General features: G+C 38.0%; 1 protein-coding gene across 1 annotated transcript in view; it reads left to right on the top strand.

The window, feature by feature from the left end:
* The window catches only part of Dhx40 (DEAH-box helicase 40), a 42505-nt gene that overhangs the window by 18727 nt on the left and 6502 nt on the right, over positions 1 to 17276 (top strand). The window contains exons 9-14 of the mRNA XM_051187772.1: positions 1456 to 1542; positions 1682 to 1864; positions 4996 to 5076; positions 6455 to 6612; positions 14938 to 15052; positions 15995 to 16103. Of these exons, the coding sequence (XP_051043729.1) occupies positions 1456 to 1542; positions 1682 to 1864; positions 4996 to 5076; positions 6455 to 6612; positions 14938 to 15052; positions 15995 to 16103 (733 nt within the window). The remainder of the gene's footprint in view (positions 1 to 1455; positions 1543 to 1681; positions 1865 to 4995; positions 5077 to 6454; positions 6613 to 14937; positions 15053 to 15994; positions 16104 to 17276) is intronic.

Here is a 17276-nt window from a genome sequence, read left to right as displayed (position 1 = left end):
TAAAGGGTTAGAGTAGTAGAGTACATTAACTTCTGTAATTGTATATTTGCCATACAGGCAAGGGTCTACTAGCAGTTTTATAATGTTGTTTAGTGAAATGATAGACTTGGTGCTATTCTTAACTCTTTTTTTTTTTTTTTTTTTTTTTTTTTGATTTTTTTTCAAGACAGGATTTCTCTGTGTAACAGTCCTGGCTGTCCTGGGACTCACTTGGTAGACCAGGGTGGCCTCAAACTCAGAGAGATCCGCCTGTCTCTGGGATTAAAGGAGTGCACCACCACCACCTGGCCCTAACTTAACTTTGTACCTGAGTTGTTCTACAGTGGCTTTGCTAAAGAATCAAATTTTGAATTTGTTACAACAATTCAGAGCTGAGTGTGAACCCTATTTTAATAACTTTAAAAATGGAAAAAAATAATTTTAGTACATTTACAATTTTGTATGTTTTTTATATATGGGTGTTTTGCCTGTATTTATATCTGTGCATCAGATGCATGCAGTGTCTATGGAGGCCAGAGAGCTGTCAGATCCTCTTGGCCTAGAGTTACATGGTTGGGAACCACCATGTGAATGCTGGGATTCAAAGCCTGATTCTCTATAAAAGAAGCCAATGCTCTTAACTACTGAGCCATTTCCTAGTCCCCAGTCTGTTAGGTTTTCATGAACAATTTGGTGGATTTTTACTTTGTTGGCCTTTGCTATTACTTCTTGTATGAGTACTCATCTACAAATGTTTGTGTATTTGTTTTGGATTTGTCCTTGGGAATGGAATTGCTAGATCACATGGTAATTCTATGTTAGCTTTTTAAAGAAAGGCCAAAATGTTTCCCTCACTGGCTTTACCACCATTAACATGTGAGAATTTCACTTTGTCATCAACTATGTATCATGATTCCATTTCTTGACTTTCAACTTCTTTTTTTTTAAACATTACACGTGTGTGTGTGTGTGTGTGTGTGTGTGTGTGTGTGTGTGTACATACATGTGGAGGTCAGAAGACCACTTGTGTCACTTGTATGAGTTGATTCTTGCCTTGTACTATCCTAGTTCAAAGATTGAACTCAGGTCATCAGGCTTGTTGGCATATGCCTTTACTCTTCAAACCATCTCACCATGCTGACTTTCAAGTTTTATATTTAATATCAATAATGCAGTAAATATGGTAGAAAAAAGAAAATCTGAAGTGGTTAAAATTAACAACTTTTGGGGCTGGAGAGATAGTCCAGTGGTTAAGAGCACTGACTGCTCTTCCAGAGGGCCTGGGTTTATTCCCAGCACCTACTTGGTGGCCCCCAAATGTCTGTAACTCTATTTCCAGGAGATCTACTGGTGGCCCTCTTCTCGTCTTTGTGGGCAACAGACATGTGGGAAAACACCCATACACATAAGATAAAAGTAACAGTGAGCATGTCTCCCCTTATTTTCTGGATGTTTGACTTGCTTTCATTCTCTTAGATATGTAGTGGACGGAGGCTTTGTGAAGCAGTTAAATCACAACCCCAGATTAGGGCTGGACATCCTGGAGGTGGTTCCTGTCTCAAAGTAAGTCTCTTTTATCAAGCTTTTAAATTCAAAGAACACTTAGCTGATTAGAGTATTTCTGCTTGGTTAGAATATGAGAGGCAAATTATTTGGCAAACCCACAAAACATTTTGGGGACTGTTTTTGTCTTCTTTTGTAGAAGTGAAGCATTGCAGCGAAGTGGCCGAGCCGGCAGGACTGCCTCAGGAAAGTGCTTTCGGATTTATAGTAAAGAGTTTTGGAACCAATGTATGCCTGATCATGTGATCCCAGAGATTAAGAGAACTAGCTTGACATCTGTAGTTCTGACATTAAAGTGCCTTGCCATACATGATGTCATAAGGTATGTGGACAACCTCGAAAGAAATGTGGCTAGAGTGGAATAAGCCAGGTATTTCTCAGAAATCATTTTGTACTTTTTGACTAATGTGTCCCCCTCAGGAATTAAGACTATTTCCAGGGTTGATTCCCTTGTTGCTTCCTTTTAAACTAAACCAAAAATGTTAATTTATCTAAAATAAAATTCTATATTTTAGCCATTTTAAAGTATACAATTCAGATTGTTGTTACTAGATTCATAATGTTATATGAGCATTACTACTGTCAATTTCAGAACATTTTCATCAGCCTCAAACTGATAGGACTTTTTTAATTATGTGATCTGAGGACAAACTGCTGTAATTTAAGATTGAGGAGTCTAGAAGTAAACAGCGTTAAACTATTATTTGCCTTCAAGTTTTTTGAAATTTTTATTTCAAAACTTGCATTGCTTTACTGGGTGTCTTAGTTAGTGTTTCTATGGCTGTGAAGAGACACCATAACCACTGCCACTCTTATAAAGGAAAACATTTAATTGTGGTGCCCACACAGAGTTCAGAGTTCAGTCCATTATCATCATGGCAGGGAGCATGGTGACATGCAGGCAGACATGGTACTGGAGAAGTAGCTGAGAGTTCTACATCTTGCAGACAACAGGAAATGTGACACTAGGAGTAACTTGAGTATAGGAGAACTCAAAGCCCACCCCCACATTGCCACACTTCCTCCAACAAGGCCACAGCTACTCCAAAAAAGCCATACCTACTAATAATGCTACTTCCTGCAAACTTAATGGGGGGCCAATTACATTCAAACTATCATACTGAGTTTTGATATTTTGCTCATATTTAAACCTTGGCTTAATTGAGGTTTTCATGCTGATTGCCTTTAGTGACCACTGTTTTCTTGGGACAGTCTCACTATATATATCTTGGGCATTCCTGGAACTCACTATGTAGAACAAGCTGGCCTTGAACTCACAGAAATCTGCCTGCCTCTGCCTCCCAAGTACTGTGATTAAAAGACATGCACCTCAATGCGTGGTTGACCACTATTAATTTTTAATGTAAGGCATTTGACTGTAATTCTGGTTAGAAAGTATTTTATGGAGCCAGATGTATTGGTGTACATATTTTCCTGTGTTTGAGTCAGAGCCTCACTATAGTTCTGCGAGCCTGAAACTTACTATGTAGACTAGACTGGCCTTAGCAAACCTCTTGCTCTTGTCTCTTGAGTGCAATGACTATAGACAAATGCTTCCAAGCCTGACTCTTTCTAAGCCAATTTAGATGGTTTTAAATAAGACTACAGATTTCCCCCCCCCCCCCCTTGAAACAGGGTCTCATTATGTGTTCCTGGCTGGTCTGGAACATGCTATAAAAACCAGGCTGGTCTTGAACTCATAGTGATCCAACTGACTGTGACTTCCAACTAATGATATTATAGGTGTACACCAGCACATATGGCTCAAAACAAAGAATGTAGAGGAAAACATAAAATTTAACTGTATTAATAAATTATGCCAATGGAAAAAGAAGTAACAAGCCACTGAAAGAACTAAATGACCAAACAGAAAATTTTCAGATAAATCCAGATTTAAAACAGTGTCTTGATAGATTCTCATTTAGGAAGAGGAGACTCTTGGCATTAATTCCTAGTGTATTCTCAAAGAATTACAGAGTACATATAACCAAGAGTGAATACATATTAGAAAAAATAGAAATGAACAGAGATTAATTCATTTTAAATAACTTAGTGCTGTTGTTTACATTGTTACTATCCTTTTGCTTTTTTCTTTAAATTTTTATATTAGGTATAAGGATGTTTTGCCTGCATACATGTCTGTGCATCACTTGCATGCTTGGTGTTCATGGTTATCAGGAAATGTTGTTAGATCCGTATGGAACTGGAGTGACAGATGGTTGTACCATGTGTGTTCTGGGAACTAAACCTGGGGCCTGTGCAAGAGCAGCAAGTGCTCTTAATACCTGATCCATCTCTCCATATCCCATTGCTATTTTTTGACAAAGGGTCTCATGTCTTCCAGGCTAGCTTTAAACTTGCTATATGGCTGAGCCTGGTCTTGAGATCATGATCCTTTTGCCTCAGCTTCTCAAGTGGTAGAATTATTGGCATGTACTATCAAGAGTACATATATGTAATCCCAGCACTAAAAGAGCTGAGGAAGAAAGACTGTTGGGAGGCCAGAGTCAGTGTAGGATACACAACAAAACCTTGATTTGAATAAGTCTGAAAAGGAAAGGAAAGAAAGAAATAGAAGAAAGAAACCAGGTGTAAGCCTGGTGTGGTAGCACTTTATCCTCTGAGCCATTTTTCTTGTAATTAAAATAAGGGGTCAGGAGACTAAGCATGGTTTAATTTCACCTCTTTGGAGGCAGAAACAGGTCGGTCTCTTTGAAATCAAGGCCAACCCTGAGTTACTATTAGATAACTTGAAATTTTCAGCTACTGTCAGTTGCTTTTTCTCTTTATTTAGATTGTGGGTGTATACAGCACATAGGTGTGCATATGGAGGTCAGAAGACAACTTTCAAGAGTCAGTTCTCTTCTACCATGGAATCTTGGAGATAGAACTCAGATTGTCAGGCTTGATGGCAAGCACCCTTCCTGGCTGATCCATCTTATTGGCACTGGCCTCTGCTTTGTAATAATTTAGTACAAACAGTTGTGGCCTGCAGAAGAGAAGAGAGAGTAATTGGCTACAAAGTGTGAGTCAGGTTTAAGATAGAGAGAAAGAATGGGAATGTTCCAGCAAAGGAGAATAAAAAGTGTGTTTTGAATGAGATGATTTTAATTCCAGAAATAGCAAAATTTTCCTTTTGAATGTGGACCATGGTACTAGAAGGTTTTCAGGGAGAGGAGGACTTGTAAAATGGAACCAGGGCAGGGCATGGTAATGCACACCTGTAATCCTAGCATTTAGGAGGCAGAGGCAGCTGCGTCTCTGATTTTGAGACTAGCCTGGTGTACATGTGAGTTCCAACCCAACCAGGACTATGTAGACAGAGACCTTGTCCACAAAAACAAAAAGAAAATGAAGTGGAGAAGTGAAACTTTTAAGGACATTTTTATCAAGTGTGTGTAACATCTTCTTATGAATAATCCTCACTTTCCCCTATCTCATTTAAATACTCAGGTTTCCATATTTGGATCCACCTAATGAGAGGCTTATTTTGGAAGCACTTAAACAGCTTTATCAGTGTGATGCTATTGACAGGTAAAAATATAATCTAAACATATTGTTAGTATTTTTGTTTGTTTGTAGTTATGTAGTTCAGCCTGGCCTGAAACTCATCATACAGGCTATACTGGCCTTAAATACTCCTTGCCTCAGCTTCTCAAATACTGAAATTACAAGTGTGGGCTTTTGTACCTGGCACTTTGATTTGTTATTTTAAAAAAGGTTATAAGTCTTACTTTAGACGTGGAAAGGAATGTATTTCAATGTTAATGAATTGTTTTACATGCAATTAAAATCTCTACTTAGCTTTGTTTACCTCAGTTCTCAATTACTGAACCATAAAGATGTTTTCCTGTACTAGACATGATAATGCATGCCTGTAATCTGTGATCTTATTACCTGGGAGTCTAAGGCTATATAGTGTGGCATTTGAAGCCACTCTTGAGAGTCTCTGCCTAAATCAAAACAAAACATCCAAACAACCAAATGAAACATTTTTTAAACAGCCAAACTAAAGCACTTTTTTTGGGGCGGGGGCAGGGGTTTCGAGACAGGGTTCTGTATTGCTTTGGAGACTGTCCTGGAACTAGCTCTGTAGAACAGGCTGGCCTCAAACTCACAGAAATCCACCTGCCTCTGCCTCCTGAGTGCTGGGGTTAAAGGTATGTGCCACCAACACCTGGCAAATCATTTTTCTTAATGTGGTTTCAGTTCACAAGTAATTTTGAATACCATTTCAATACCAAGCATTATGCTAGCTACGTAAAAAATGCTAGGACTTGTCCCAGGTGGTGGTGATACACTCCTTTAATCCCAGCACTCAGGAAGCAGAGGTAGGTGGATCTCTCTGAGTATGAGGCCAGCCTAATCTACACATCGAGTTCCAGGACAGCCAGAGTTATTATATAGAGAAACCCTATCTTGAACAACCCAAAACAAACAAACAAATAATTCTGGGCTGACCTGAGTTTGATCACTGGGACCCACAGAGTAGAAGAGGAGAATCATTTCCCTGCAAGTTGTCTTCTGACCCCTGCCTACATATGTGCTGTTTCATGTGCATGCACATACATTAATTAAATAAAGGAAAATGCAACAAGAAAAGGGAAAGAAAAGTAAGACTTGTGACAATAGAGGATTTGTTTTTAGGTTTTTCCCAGACAGGGTTTCTCTGTGTAATCGTGGCTGTCCTGGAACTCATAGATCCACCTGCGGCTCCTGAGTGCTAGGATCAAAGGTGTGGGCCACCATCAACCAATTGTCATTGTTCTTACCAGTGACCACAGTGTTTTATTCTTTGAATTGATTTTCTAGAGATGAGTTTAAGTAATTAAATTATATCTTACTTATTCTGAATGATGAACATTATATTTGTATTGTCCCAGAGTCCTAAGAACTTTATTTTTCTGTTAAGGAGTGGTCATGTGACAAGATTGGGTTTGTCCATGGTGGAGTTTCCTCTCCCCCCACATCTGACATGTGCAGTGATCAAGGCTGCTTCTTTTGATTGTGAAGATTTACTGCTTCCAATAGCAGCAATGTTATCTGTGGAAAATGTCTTTATTAGACCTGGTAAGCACTTTATTTTTAAAGGTTTTCTTTGTATTATATTATTTTACTCGTGTGTGTGTGTGTGTGTGTGTGTGTGTGTGTGTGTGTGTGTGTGTGTATGTATGTATGTATACAGGTGCTTGAGGATACAGATGCACAGTGCATGTGTGGAAGTCAGAAAAACTTGGAGGAGTTCCTTCTATTCCACCATGTGGGTTCTGGGAATCACACTGAGATTGTGTGGTAAGCCACCTTTATCTGCTGAGCCATCTAGTGGACTCCCATGAGCAGTTTTTTTTATATTTTGTAAAGAATTTGATTGCTAGGTGTGGTGAAACATGCCTATAATATCTGCTGTCTTGAGATACAGGCAGGAGGATCCTGATTCAAGGCCAGACTGGGCAGCTAATGTGACCCCCATCTCAAACAAAGAAAACAAGACAGACACTGTTTTCCTATGTCTTCATAGACCATTTTCTTTAGAAAAGTTTTATGTTTACAGAAAAATAAGTTTAGAAGATTCCCATTCCCTCAGCCGCACTGTTTTCCCAGTTACTAACATCTTTTATTTGTGAAGTGTGTTTGCTGCTGTCCATGCATCAGTATTGGTAGATTACTAACTAAAAGGACCACTCATTTAATTGCATATCCTATAGGTTTGTACACATATCCAATAGCCTGTATCTACAACTATAGAATGCTACAGAATAGTATTATTTGCTTAAACATCCCATATTCTCCATTTATTCATCACTACATCCTTTCCTTCAGGTTGTTCCTTGGCATTCAGGTGCATGGAAAATGTAATTGCTCACACACATTGTCACATACATACACATAAAATAAACCAATCCACTTGGCAGTTGATCTTTTTACTTTATTATTTTGCCATTTTCAGAATACCTTGTATTTGTCATCATATAGTACATAACATTTTCAAATGGACCTCTGTCATTTAAGATTTAAGATTCTTAATAATAAAAACTCTGAGTCAGCTATCCGGGGTGAAAGTTGAAGGATCAGAGAGGCAGAACATCCAGCTGCTAGAGTTCTTACCTGTACCAATGCTCAGACTAAAGGGGTAATCCTATCCTCAGATTGCCTCCTCAGACTGATTGTTCCTCAGACTGTTTCAGACTGATTCTGCTCAGACTGCCTGAGCTTCTGTCTCCTCCTGCCTTGCACACCTCTCTCTGCCCAGCCATATCACTCCTGGAGTCCAGTCTCCCATCTCCCTAGTGTTGGGATTAAAGGCGTGTAATTCCCAAGTTTGAGATCACCTTTGTGTGAGCTTTGTTTCTCTTTTAGATGGATTCAGTCTTGTGTAGCCCAGGGTGGCCTTGAACTCACAGAGATCCGTCTGCCTCTGTCTCCTGTGTGCCAGGATTAAAGGTGTGTGACAACACTGCCTGGCCTCTGTGGCTAACCAGTGTGGCTTGCTCTGTACTCTGATCTTAAAGCAAGCTGTATTTTTTTATAGCATTAACAAAATATCACCATAAATGATTTTGTTTTTTGTTTTTGTTTTGTGTTTTGTGGTATGATAGTTCATTTCTTTTTATCACTAAATGATAATCCATTCTATTATATGGAGTTTATCCAGTTATTAAAGGAAATGGTTATTTTTCATGTTTTGGCTATTTCAGAAAAAAGTTGGCAACCAGGCAGTAGTGGCTCACTCTAATACCAGAACTTGGAGACAAAGGTGGCAGGCCAAGTGCTTCTCTGAGTTTCTCTGAGTTCCTGGACAGCCAGGGCTACACAGAGGAAACCCTATCTGGAAAAACAAAACAAATTAACTAACAAAAAAGTTACAATAATACCATGATTCAGTTTTGTTTGGTTTGGATTTTTGAGGCATGGTCTCTCTATGTAGCCCCAGCTGTCCTGGAATTCACTATGTAGACTAGGCTTAACTTGAACTCACAAACATCTCTCTGCTTTTGCCTCTTGAGTTCTGGGATTAAATGTGTATAGCACCTCATCTACCCCAGTATATATTTTGTTAAAAGTATTTTCTCTTCTTCATTCCTTCCTTTCTTTCTTCCTTCCTTCCTTCCTTCCTTCCTTCCTTCCTTCCTTCCTTCCTTCCTTCCTTCCTTTCTTCCTTTCTTTCTTTCTTTCTTTCTTTCTTTCTTTTTTTTTTTGGTTTTTGGTTTTTTTCAGACAAGGTTTCTCTGTAGCTTTGGAGCCTGTCCTGGAACTCACTTCGTAGACCAGTCTGGCCTCAGAGATCCTCCTGCCTCTGCCTCTCAAGTGTTAGATTAAAGGTGTGCACCACCACTGCCTAGCTGTTCAGTACTTTCTCAAGTGTTTGATTTATCCTTTTATTGTTTTGGCATTGCCTTTGGCAGAGAGAAGGTTTTGATTTTAATGAAGTTCAGTATAACTTTTCTTTTGTGGATCTTGCTTTTGGTGCTATTCAATGAGGTCATTTCCATACCATGGCCATCTAGATTTTCTCTTAATGTTATCATATAATGGTTAGGTATATCATTTGTTCAGATATTGTAGTTTCCCTGTTGAACTGCCCGTGTTCCTTTGTTATAGATCAGTTGACTATTTGTATGAGCATTTTAAGTAGTTAGGTGAGGAAATCCCTGCCTTTGCTCTTCCCCTTCCTCGTTGCCCTGGCTGTTCTCAGTCTCTTCCTCTCCATATGAACTGCAGAGTCATTTGAAATCCACAAAAGGATTGTTGTGTGATCTGGTAAATCAAGTTAGGAAGAGCTGCCATCTTAGTGTGGAGATTTCCAACTATGTATATAATGTCTGGCTGTTTACTTTGGTCTCCATAATTCACAGAGCCTTTTGGGGGTTTACCATATAGCTGTGGGAAGGAAACAGGATAGGTGGTTTTATATTTTGTTATCCTTTAACTTAGTTGTTTGGCATAGGAAATATATAACATTCCTAGCTAAAAGTTAATTTCCCTTCACGGATAAAGCTAGATAATAAGGTGAACCTTTGTTCTTTTGTGGTAAATTAGTAATATATTAACTTGTTTTTTAGAATGAAAAGAACAGGTAGTTCAACCCTTTATCCTTAGAGTATTTCTTTCTTTCTTTTTTTATGGTTTAAATGTCCATATATATATATATATATATATATATGGTTTCCTCTTTTTGTTTCTTGATGTGTCAGTATGAAACCGTTTATTTAACATGTATTGGCTTTTTTTCCATAAGGAGCTTCAGAGTAGTCACCAGACATTGTCAACAGCTAGTACTGTAACAAGAGATTGCGTACCTCACTGGCCTTTTCTTTTGTAGGTTATGATTGTTGGGTCCAGACTAGTTTTTCATTGCTGTGATTGTAATGGTGGTACATTTTTCTGTAAAAGTACTGTGTTATTGAATCAGTTTTCTGCCTATCCCCAAATAGACCTCAATTTTAACTGTCATAATTTTGATTCTTAAAAAAAAATTTTTTTTTTTTTTTTTTTTTTTTTTTTTGATTCTTGGGCTTGCAAGATGGCACATAAAGTAAGGTATTTGCTGTCAGGTCTCATGAGGTTTTTGTTTTTTGTTTGTAATTAATTTTTTATGTATATTGGTGTTTTGTCTGCAAGTATATCTGTGTACCATTTGCTTGCTTGGTGCCTACTGAGGCCAGAGAAGGGTTTGGATCCTCTGGGATTTGAGTTACAGACAATTGTGAGCTGCCATGTGGCTTCTGAGAAGAATAGCTAATTCTCTTAACTGCTGAGCTATCTTTCCAGTACTGATGTCCTGAGTTCCACAGAATTCACAACATGATAGGAGGAGAGAATTAACTTCCGTAAGTAGTTTTCTGACTACTATATACTGCCTTGGCAAATAAGCATGCACAAACACAAAATAAATTTTAAAAATGTACTGAGTTTTTTTCACACAACTTTAATTTTTATAATATACCCAATTGCAACACTTCTCCCAGTAAAAATAGTATGTGCAATAAAATAATGTTGATTGGCTTACCTTAGGATGTATCAAGGCTAAAAATACTCTAAAAATTACTGGAGAGTGTGAAGTGGAAATCAGGAGTTGAGAGCTCTGACCTATTATTACTTAAGTATCTGATTATGAGCTTAGCTTTCTTAGACTCCCGTGTTTTTCATTTATAAAACCAGAAAGTCAAGTAAGTATAGTGGTGTATGCCTGTAATACCAGCATTTTATAAGGTAACATAGGAGGACCTCTGGGAGTTTGAGGCTATCCTGGGTTATATGGTGAATTTATGATCTTGTGTGTGTGTGTGTGTAAGGAGAAAACAAAACACCACCAAAACAAAACAACAATAGCAAACTAGGGAATTGGGTTCAATACTAATCTAACTTCAATAGTAAAGGTTAGAAAAAGAATTAGATTGGGTGACAAGATGAATTGATCTTGAAGGCTTTCATTGATATTTGAAGGCAAATATTGAATATATTGAAATGCATATACATTACTATAATTCATTGAATTTTGTGAATGGGATATACCCACATAACATGCACCCCTATCAAGGTACTGTTTTGGGCTGGTGACATGACTGAGTTTTGTCATAAGCATTTGCTACCAAGATTGACAACCTGAGTTCATTTCTGGGATTCACAGTGTAGGAGAAAAGTCCTACAGATTGTCCTCTGACCTCCATTTGCAGAGTGGCATGCTGTGCTCCACTCCTCAACATGTGAAAACACTTTTGTTTGGTATTTCAAGACAGGGTTTCTTTTCTCTCTGTAAACCCATCTGCCCTGGAACTCTGTAGACAAGGCTGGTCTTGAACTCACAGAGATCTGCCTGTGTCTGCTTTCTGAGTACTGGGAATCAAGGCATTGAGACTATCACCTGGCTGGAATTTTTTTTTTTAACATTAGTTTTGCCTTTTTTTTTGAAATTACAAGTAGAAATATACAGTATAAAGTTTTGGGTGTACATTTGGCTTTTGGTGAACATATTCCATGTGAAATTCATCTGTATTGTTTTCTGTATCTGTATTTTGATCTTTTGTTAAATAGTTTCCACTGTATGAACATACAATTGATTATAAACATGTATATTATTCTTGTTTAGTATTGTTTATGAGTAAAATATTTCAAATACAGTATCCTGAGTAAATTCTTGTGTAAGCCCTTTGTATATTTTAACTTTGCTTAGCTTAAAAAAATTTTTGTGTTATTGAGCAAGTTTATGATTAAGAAACAATCTGGAGTCTGGCAGTGGTGGCACCCACCTTTGTTCCCAGCACTCAAGAGACAGAGTTAGGCAGATCTCTGAGAGTTCAGGGTCGGCACTAGGGAGGCAGAGGCAGGAGGATCTCTCTGAGTTTAAGGCTAGCCTGCTCCATATAGTATTCTTAAAAACAAAGAAAACAGCCAAATCTTACCCTAAAGTAGTTGTAGTATTTAAAATAAATATCCCATAAACACTGTTTCAGGGAGCAGCTTGAACTAGCTGTGTATGTCCTTCTGCACATTCAGTACTGAAGAACTATTTGCATGGTACACATTGTATTATGTATTTATTTGTTTTTACTTTACAGTTTTGAAACAGGGTCTCACTCAGTAGCTCCTACTGGCCTGGAACTCTCCAACTCACAGAGATTTGTCTGCCTTTTAAGTACTGGGATTAAAGACATGAGTTGTCATGCCTGTAAAATAATGGATTTTTTCATTTCATAGTATACTAGTATATTAATCAAGAGATTAGATAGGGTCTTACTATGTAGTCATATCTGGCCTGAAACTTGCTATGTAGACCAGGCTGGCTGTCCTTACCTTCACGGAGATTCACCTGCCTTTTTCTCCAAAGTTTTGGAATTATAGGTATGTGCCACCACACCTGACTTTTTTTTTTTTTTTTTTGCTTTTCCTTTAACTCTATGTCAGTATGTTTGGGTGTGGAGGCCAGAGGTCAACTTCAGGTGCCATTCTTCAAGCATTAACTTTTTTTTTTTTTTTTTTTTTTTTTTTTTGAGATAAGATTTCTCCCTGTGGTGGTGCATTCCTTTAATCCCAACATTGGGTGGGGCAGAGGCAGGCATATCTCTGAGTTCTAGGACAGCCTGGTCTACTTAGTTCTAGGATAGCTAAGGCTATGTACAGAGATCTTGTTCCCCAAAAAAGATTTCTCACAACCTGCAACTTGCCAAGTAAGCTAGGCTGACTGGCCAATTAATCTCAAAGGTCCACCCTTTTCTGCCTCCCTAGTGCTGCCATTACAAGTGGAGGCTACCACATTTGGATTTTAAATCTTTAAATTTTGTTTATTTTCATTATATGGGTTCTGGGGATTAAACTTAGGTTCTTGTGCTTGGCCAGAATTTTACCACTGATCTTCCCAGCACTGTTTGTTTTTGTTTGTTTGAGACAGGGTTTGTATAGCCTTAGTATAGTTGGTTTAACACTTTCTATATTGACAAGACTGACTTTGAACTTGCAGAATGAAGCTGCTATCTCCGTAAGAGGTTGAGCCAGTGTGTAAATGACTATTGTAGGTGAGTTGAAGGTTTGTAAGGTAGCCTACAATTAACAGAAAAATTAGGTCATACTTTTAAGCTTCTATGGCTCCATAACCCAAGAGACCCAAGCAGAATAAAGATTAATCTGATAAAGTGCTGGATGGGGAATTTTCCCAGAGAGTATGTCAGGCTTGCAATGGATTCAGGAGAAATAGGATCAGAGTAAGTAAAAGATAAATCTGAGAAATATGTTGAGCAAAAGCAACTAAATGCCTCAAGTACATAGTGTGTGATTCCACTCATATAAAGGTTAGAAACAAAGCTGGGCCAGTGGGTAATGGTGCTTACTACTAAGATGGACAACTTGAGTTTCACTACTGGACCCACATGATGGAAGGAGAAAACTAATTCTAGCAAGTTGTCTTCTAACCTCCATATTGGATGCTGTGGTATGCTCACACACACAAAATAAATAAATATAAAAACATGTTTTTAAAGGTTAGAAACAGGCAAGACCCATCTGTGGAGTTAGAAGTCAGGCTATGGTTACCCTTCTGAGGGGAGTGGATGATAGTATTATGTGATTAGGCTTCCTGATGCTCATAATACATTGTTACACCATGTTTATAACTACCTCTTGGAATATACATTTATAGCTTAAGTAGTTTTCTGTATATTTGTTATATGTTATTATTATAAAGTTAGGGGATACTTGTAATAGAGAAGCTTAATGTATATAGAGGTCCTGTTTACCTATTATTTTGAATTCATTGTACAATGTGTAGTTAAATTGTGTATGTTCTTTCTATGTTTAGGCAATGCTTGATCATTTTTTGTATGTGTATGATGTACATGTTTGCTATGGCATTGCATGTGGAAGTCAAAAGTTCTCCCCTCCCTTTACATGAGTTCTGGGCATTGAACTTAGATCATTCATTAGGCTTGTGAGGCTCGCAATTGTACCTGTTGAGCGATCCTGCTGACTTTTGACCATTGTTTTGATACTTAGAACCCACATGGTGGAAGGAGAAAAGTGGAAAATAGTTGGCAGAGCACAAACTTATTACAGATGTTCCTTGATTTATGATGGAGGTATATCCTGATTAAATTGATCCGAAATTAAAAACATCCTAAGTCAAACATACATTAAAAACACTAACATACTTTACAGTGCTGCATAGTGTACTATGGTGTATCTGTTATTTAACTTATTTATCCTTATAATTAACTACATGGCTGACTGGGAGCATAGGCTCAATATGGTACTAGCATTGGGAAGGGATTGTTGTGCTGAATTTTGGGAAAAGATTAAAATAGAAAATTGGCGGTACAGCTTTACTGAATGTGAAGTATATTGCTTTTACACCATTATAAAGTTAGATTATTCTAAGTTTGGGACCATCTGTAATAGTGTTTAGCCTTGAAGATTGTTTACATGACATAAAGTGGACATGGAACTTTTGCCTTATATCCCTTTTAACTATGGGCTACTCTTATAATATACAATGGATTTTTTAGAATAGTAAATTCCAGATACTATTTTAAAGACAATTGAATTGAGAAAAATGGTGTTGACTATTGTAAATCTCTATCATGTGTTTAAAAGAAACATAGCTATGTTTTGTGGTACAGTTCTGTAAACCCAGCGCTTAGAAGGCAGGGGCAAAAGAATTTCAAGGCCATGGGGCTACATTCTAAATTCCAGGTCATCCTGAGCTATGTAGGGAGATACTCTGTCTTGCAAATGATGTGGGTGGGGGCAGGACATGGGATGATTATGATACTTAGAAACTGGAAGAGCTAATTTAATTCTACCCAAAGAGTGAGGCAGATTTTGTTGAACATAGTGAAAAGGAAAGCAGAGTAAATGTGGGCACTTGATTTAACAGGAAACTAAACTGTCTCTTGATTTGCCTTTTAGTTGATCCAGAGTACCAGAAGGAAGCAGAACAGAGACATCGAGAATTGGCAGCGAAAGCTGGAGGATTTAATGACTTTGCAACGTTAGCTGTCATTTTTGAACAATGCAAGTCAAGGTATTTGAGCTGGCCCTTCGTAATGGAAAATGTCACATTGATCTGCATCTCCATTATGTACTTACTGTGTATGACCTTAGACATTAAGGTTGAATGGGATGAAACTGGCCTCAAGGTATTTTTCACATCAGTGAGATTTTCAGGAGGCTGTCATGTCATTTAATTGCTATTTATTGTATATTGGTTCTCCTCTTTCCTCAGACCATTCCTAAAAGTGATTTTTACAGAATTTTTTTAGGTACTTAGATTAAATATTAGACTAAATAATGATTAGATACTTGTTAATTCATATGTGTAAAAAGAAACCCATTTACAAATTATTTTTTACAATTTATTCAGAAGACTTGACGAATTTTTTTTCAAAATTTTTTTCTTTCTTTGAGAAGATTTATTTTAGGTATATGAGTGTTTTGCCTGCTTGTATGTATGTGTATCACATGCATGCCTGGTGCCTGTGGAAACTATAGAATTCTTAGGATCCCCTGGAACTGGAGTTACTGATGGTTGTAAGCCACCATGTGGATGCTGGGAACCAAGCCCAGATTAAGTGAGGAGCAACAAGTACTCTTAACTGATGATCCTTCTCTCCAGCCCCTGATAATTTTTTTGTCAAATTTTCTAAAATGTGTTCTTGTCCAGATCTCTTCTTTTGCTTCTAGGTTTCCTTTTCGGTTTGTTGTGGTGGTGGTTTGGTTGGTTGGCTGGTTGGTTGCTCTTTTGTGATGGTCTCCTGTAATCTAGGCTGGTAGTAGACTTGCTGTATAGATGATCTTGAACTCCTAACCCTTCTGCCTTTCCCTCCCAAGTACTGAGGTTACAACTACCCTCACCCTGAGGTACCACACGTAACTGGGTTCCATTTTTTATAAAGGAAATGAAGACCTTTTTTTGTCTTTCGTTTATAGAAGGTATTTTCAAGACACCAGTATTTTTGTGTTGTAGTGGAGCTCCAGCTTCATGGTGCCAAAAGCATTGGATTCACTGGCGGTGCTTATTTTCTGCATTTCGTGTGGAAGCTCAACTTCGGGAACTGATCAGGAAACTTAAACAGGTGATTGCCGTAGTTTTCATTGTCTTGTTTTCTTGACTAGCATTTTAAGCCTGTCTATGTCATACTGAATTTTCAGTGAAGAACATTCCCATTTGTGTCGCCTTTTCTAGCTGGACACCCTCCCTCTCATGCTGCTTTGTACAGCCATCTCTGTAAAGAAGTATATCTGAAGAAATGAAAATAGTTTTAAATAGTTGTACTGAAGAATAATTGACACATATTAAGCTTCACATGTTAGGCTGGTGAGATGGCTCAGCCAGTTGGGGTACAAGTCACCAGATCTAATGTCAAGTCTGATCTCAGGAATTCTGTTAGAAGGAAAGAACCAACCCCCAAAAGTTGTCCTCTGACCTCCATACATACTTATGCTTTGTCATGGGCATGTCCACCTATCCACTTACCATGTAATGTAAAAAATTTCCAAAACATTTAACAAACAGTGTCCACTTCGCTGAGTTTTGACATCTGCATGTGCCTGTTAAGTCATTACTACAATCAAGACAATAGATCTGGGCTGGGTTTGGTGGTACATACCTTTAATTCCAGCACCTTCGAGGCAGAAGCAGGTGGATGGATCTCTGTTAGTTGAGAAAAACCTGGTCTATGTTTCCAGGCTAGCCAGGGCTCAACAGAACCTACCTAAAAAAGACAAGAAAGAAGAAAGGATAATAGTGCTGAATAGACTATATAATGCTCATGATCAGATACTCTCTTGTAAAAGAGTTCCCAATACCCATATCAGGTGATTCATAACTGCCTGTAATTCCAGCTCCCAGGAATCCTATGCCTCTGACTTCCCTCCTATACTCACCTGCACTACTCACATAGACATACACATTTACATAATTTAAAGTAAATATTTTAAAAATAATATACACACCTCCAAAAGTTTTGTTCGTGTGTGTGTGTGTGTGTGTGTGTGTGTGTGTGTGTGTGTGTGTGTGTGTGTCTGACTGTCTGACTATGTAGTACTGGCTGGCCTGGAACACCATATATACATCTTAGGGCCTCCTCAATGTTAGAGATCTGCTGCCTCTACCTCCCAAGTGCTGAGATTAAAGGTAATCCCTTTCTACTATTCTATCCAAAACCAGGATTTATTTGGTTTGGTTTGATACCACCATTCTTAGCCCTGTGAGATACCAAACAATCTTATCTTTCTAGGAAGTTATT

This window comes from Phodopus roborovskii, unplaced genomic scaffold (genome assembly GCF_943737965.1).
Source record: "Phodopus roborovskii unplaced genomic scaffold, PHOROB, whole genome shotgun sequence".
In the NCBI taxonomy this organism is placed as follows: Eukaryota; Metazoa; Chordata; class Mammalia; order Rodentia; family Cricetidae; genus Phodopus; species Phodopus roborovskii.
Note: the sequence above shows the minus strand (reverse complement) of the source record. Positions and strands in the feature narration are given on the sequence as shown.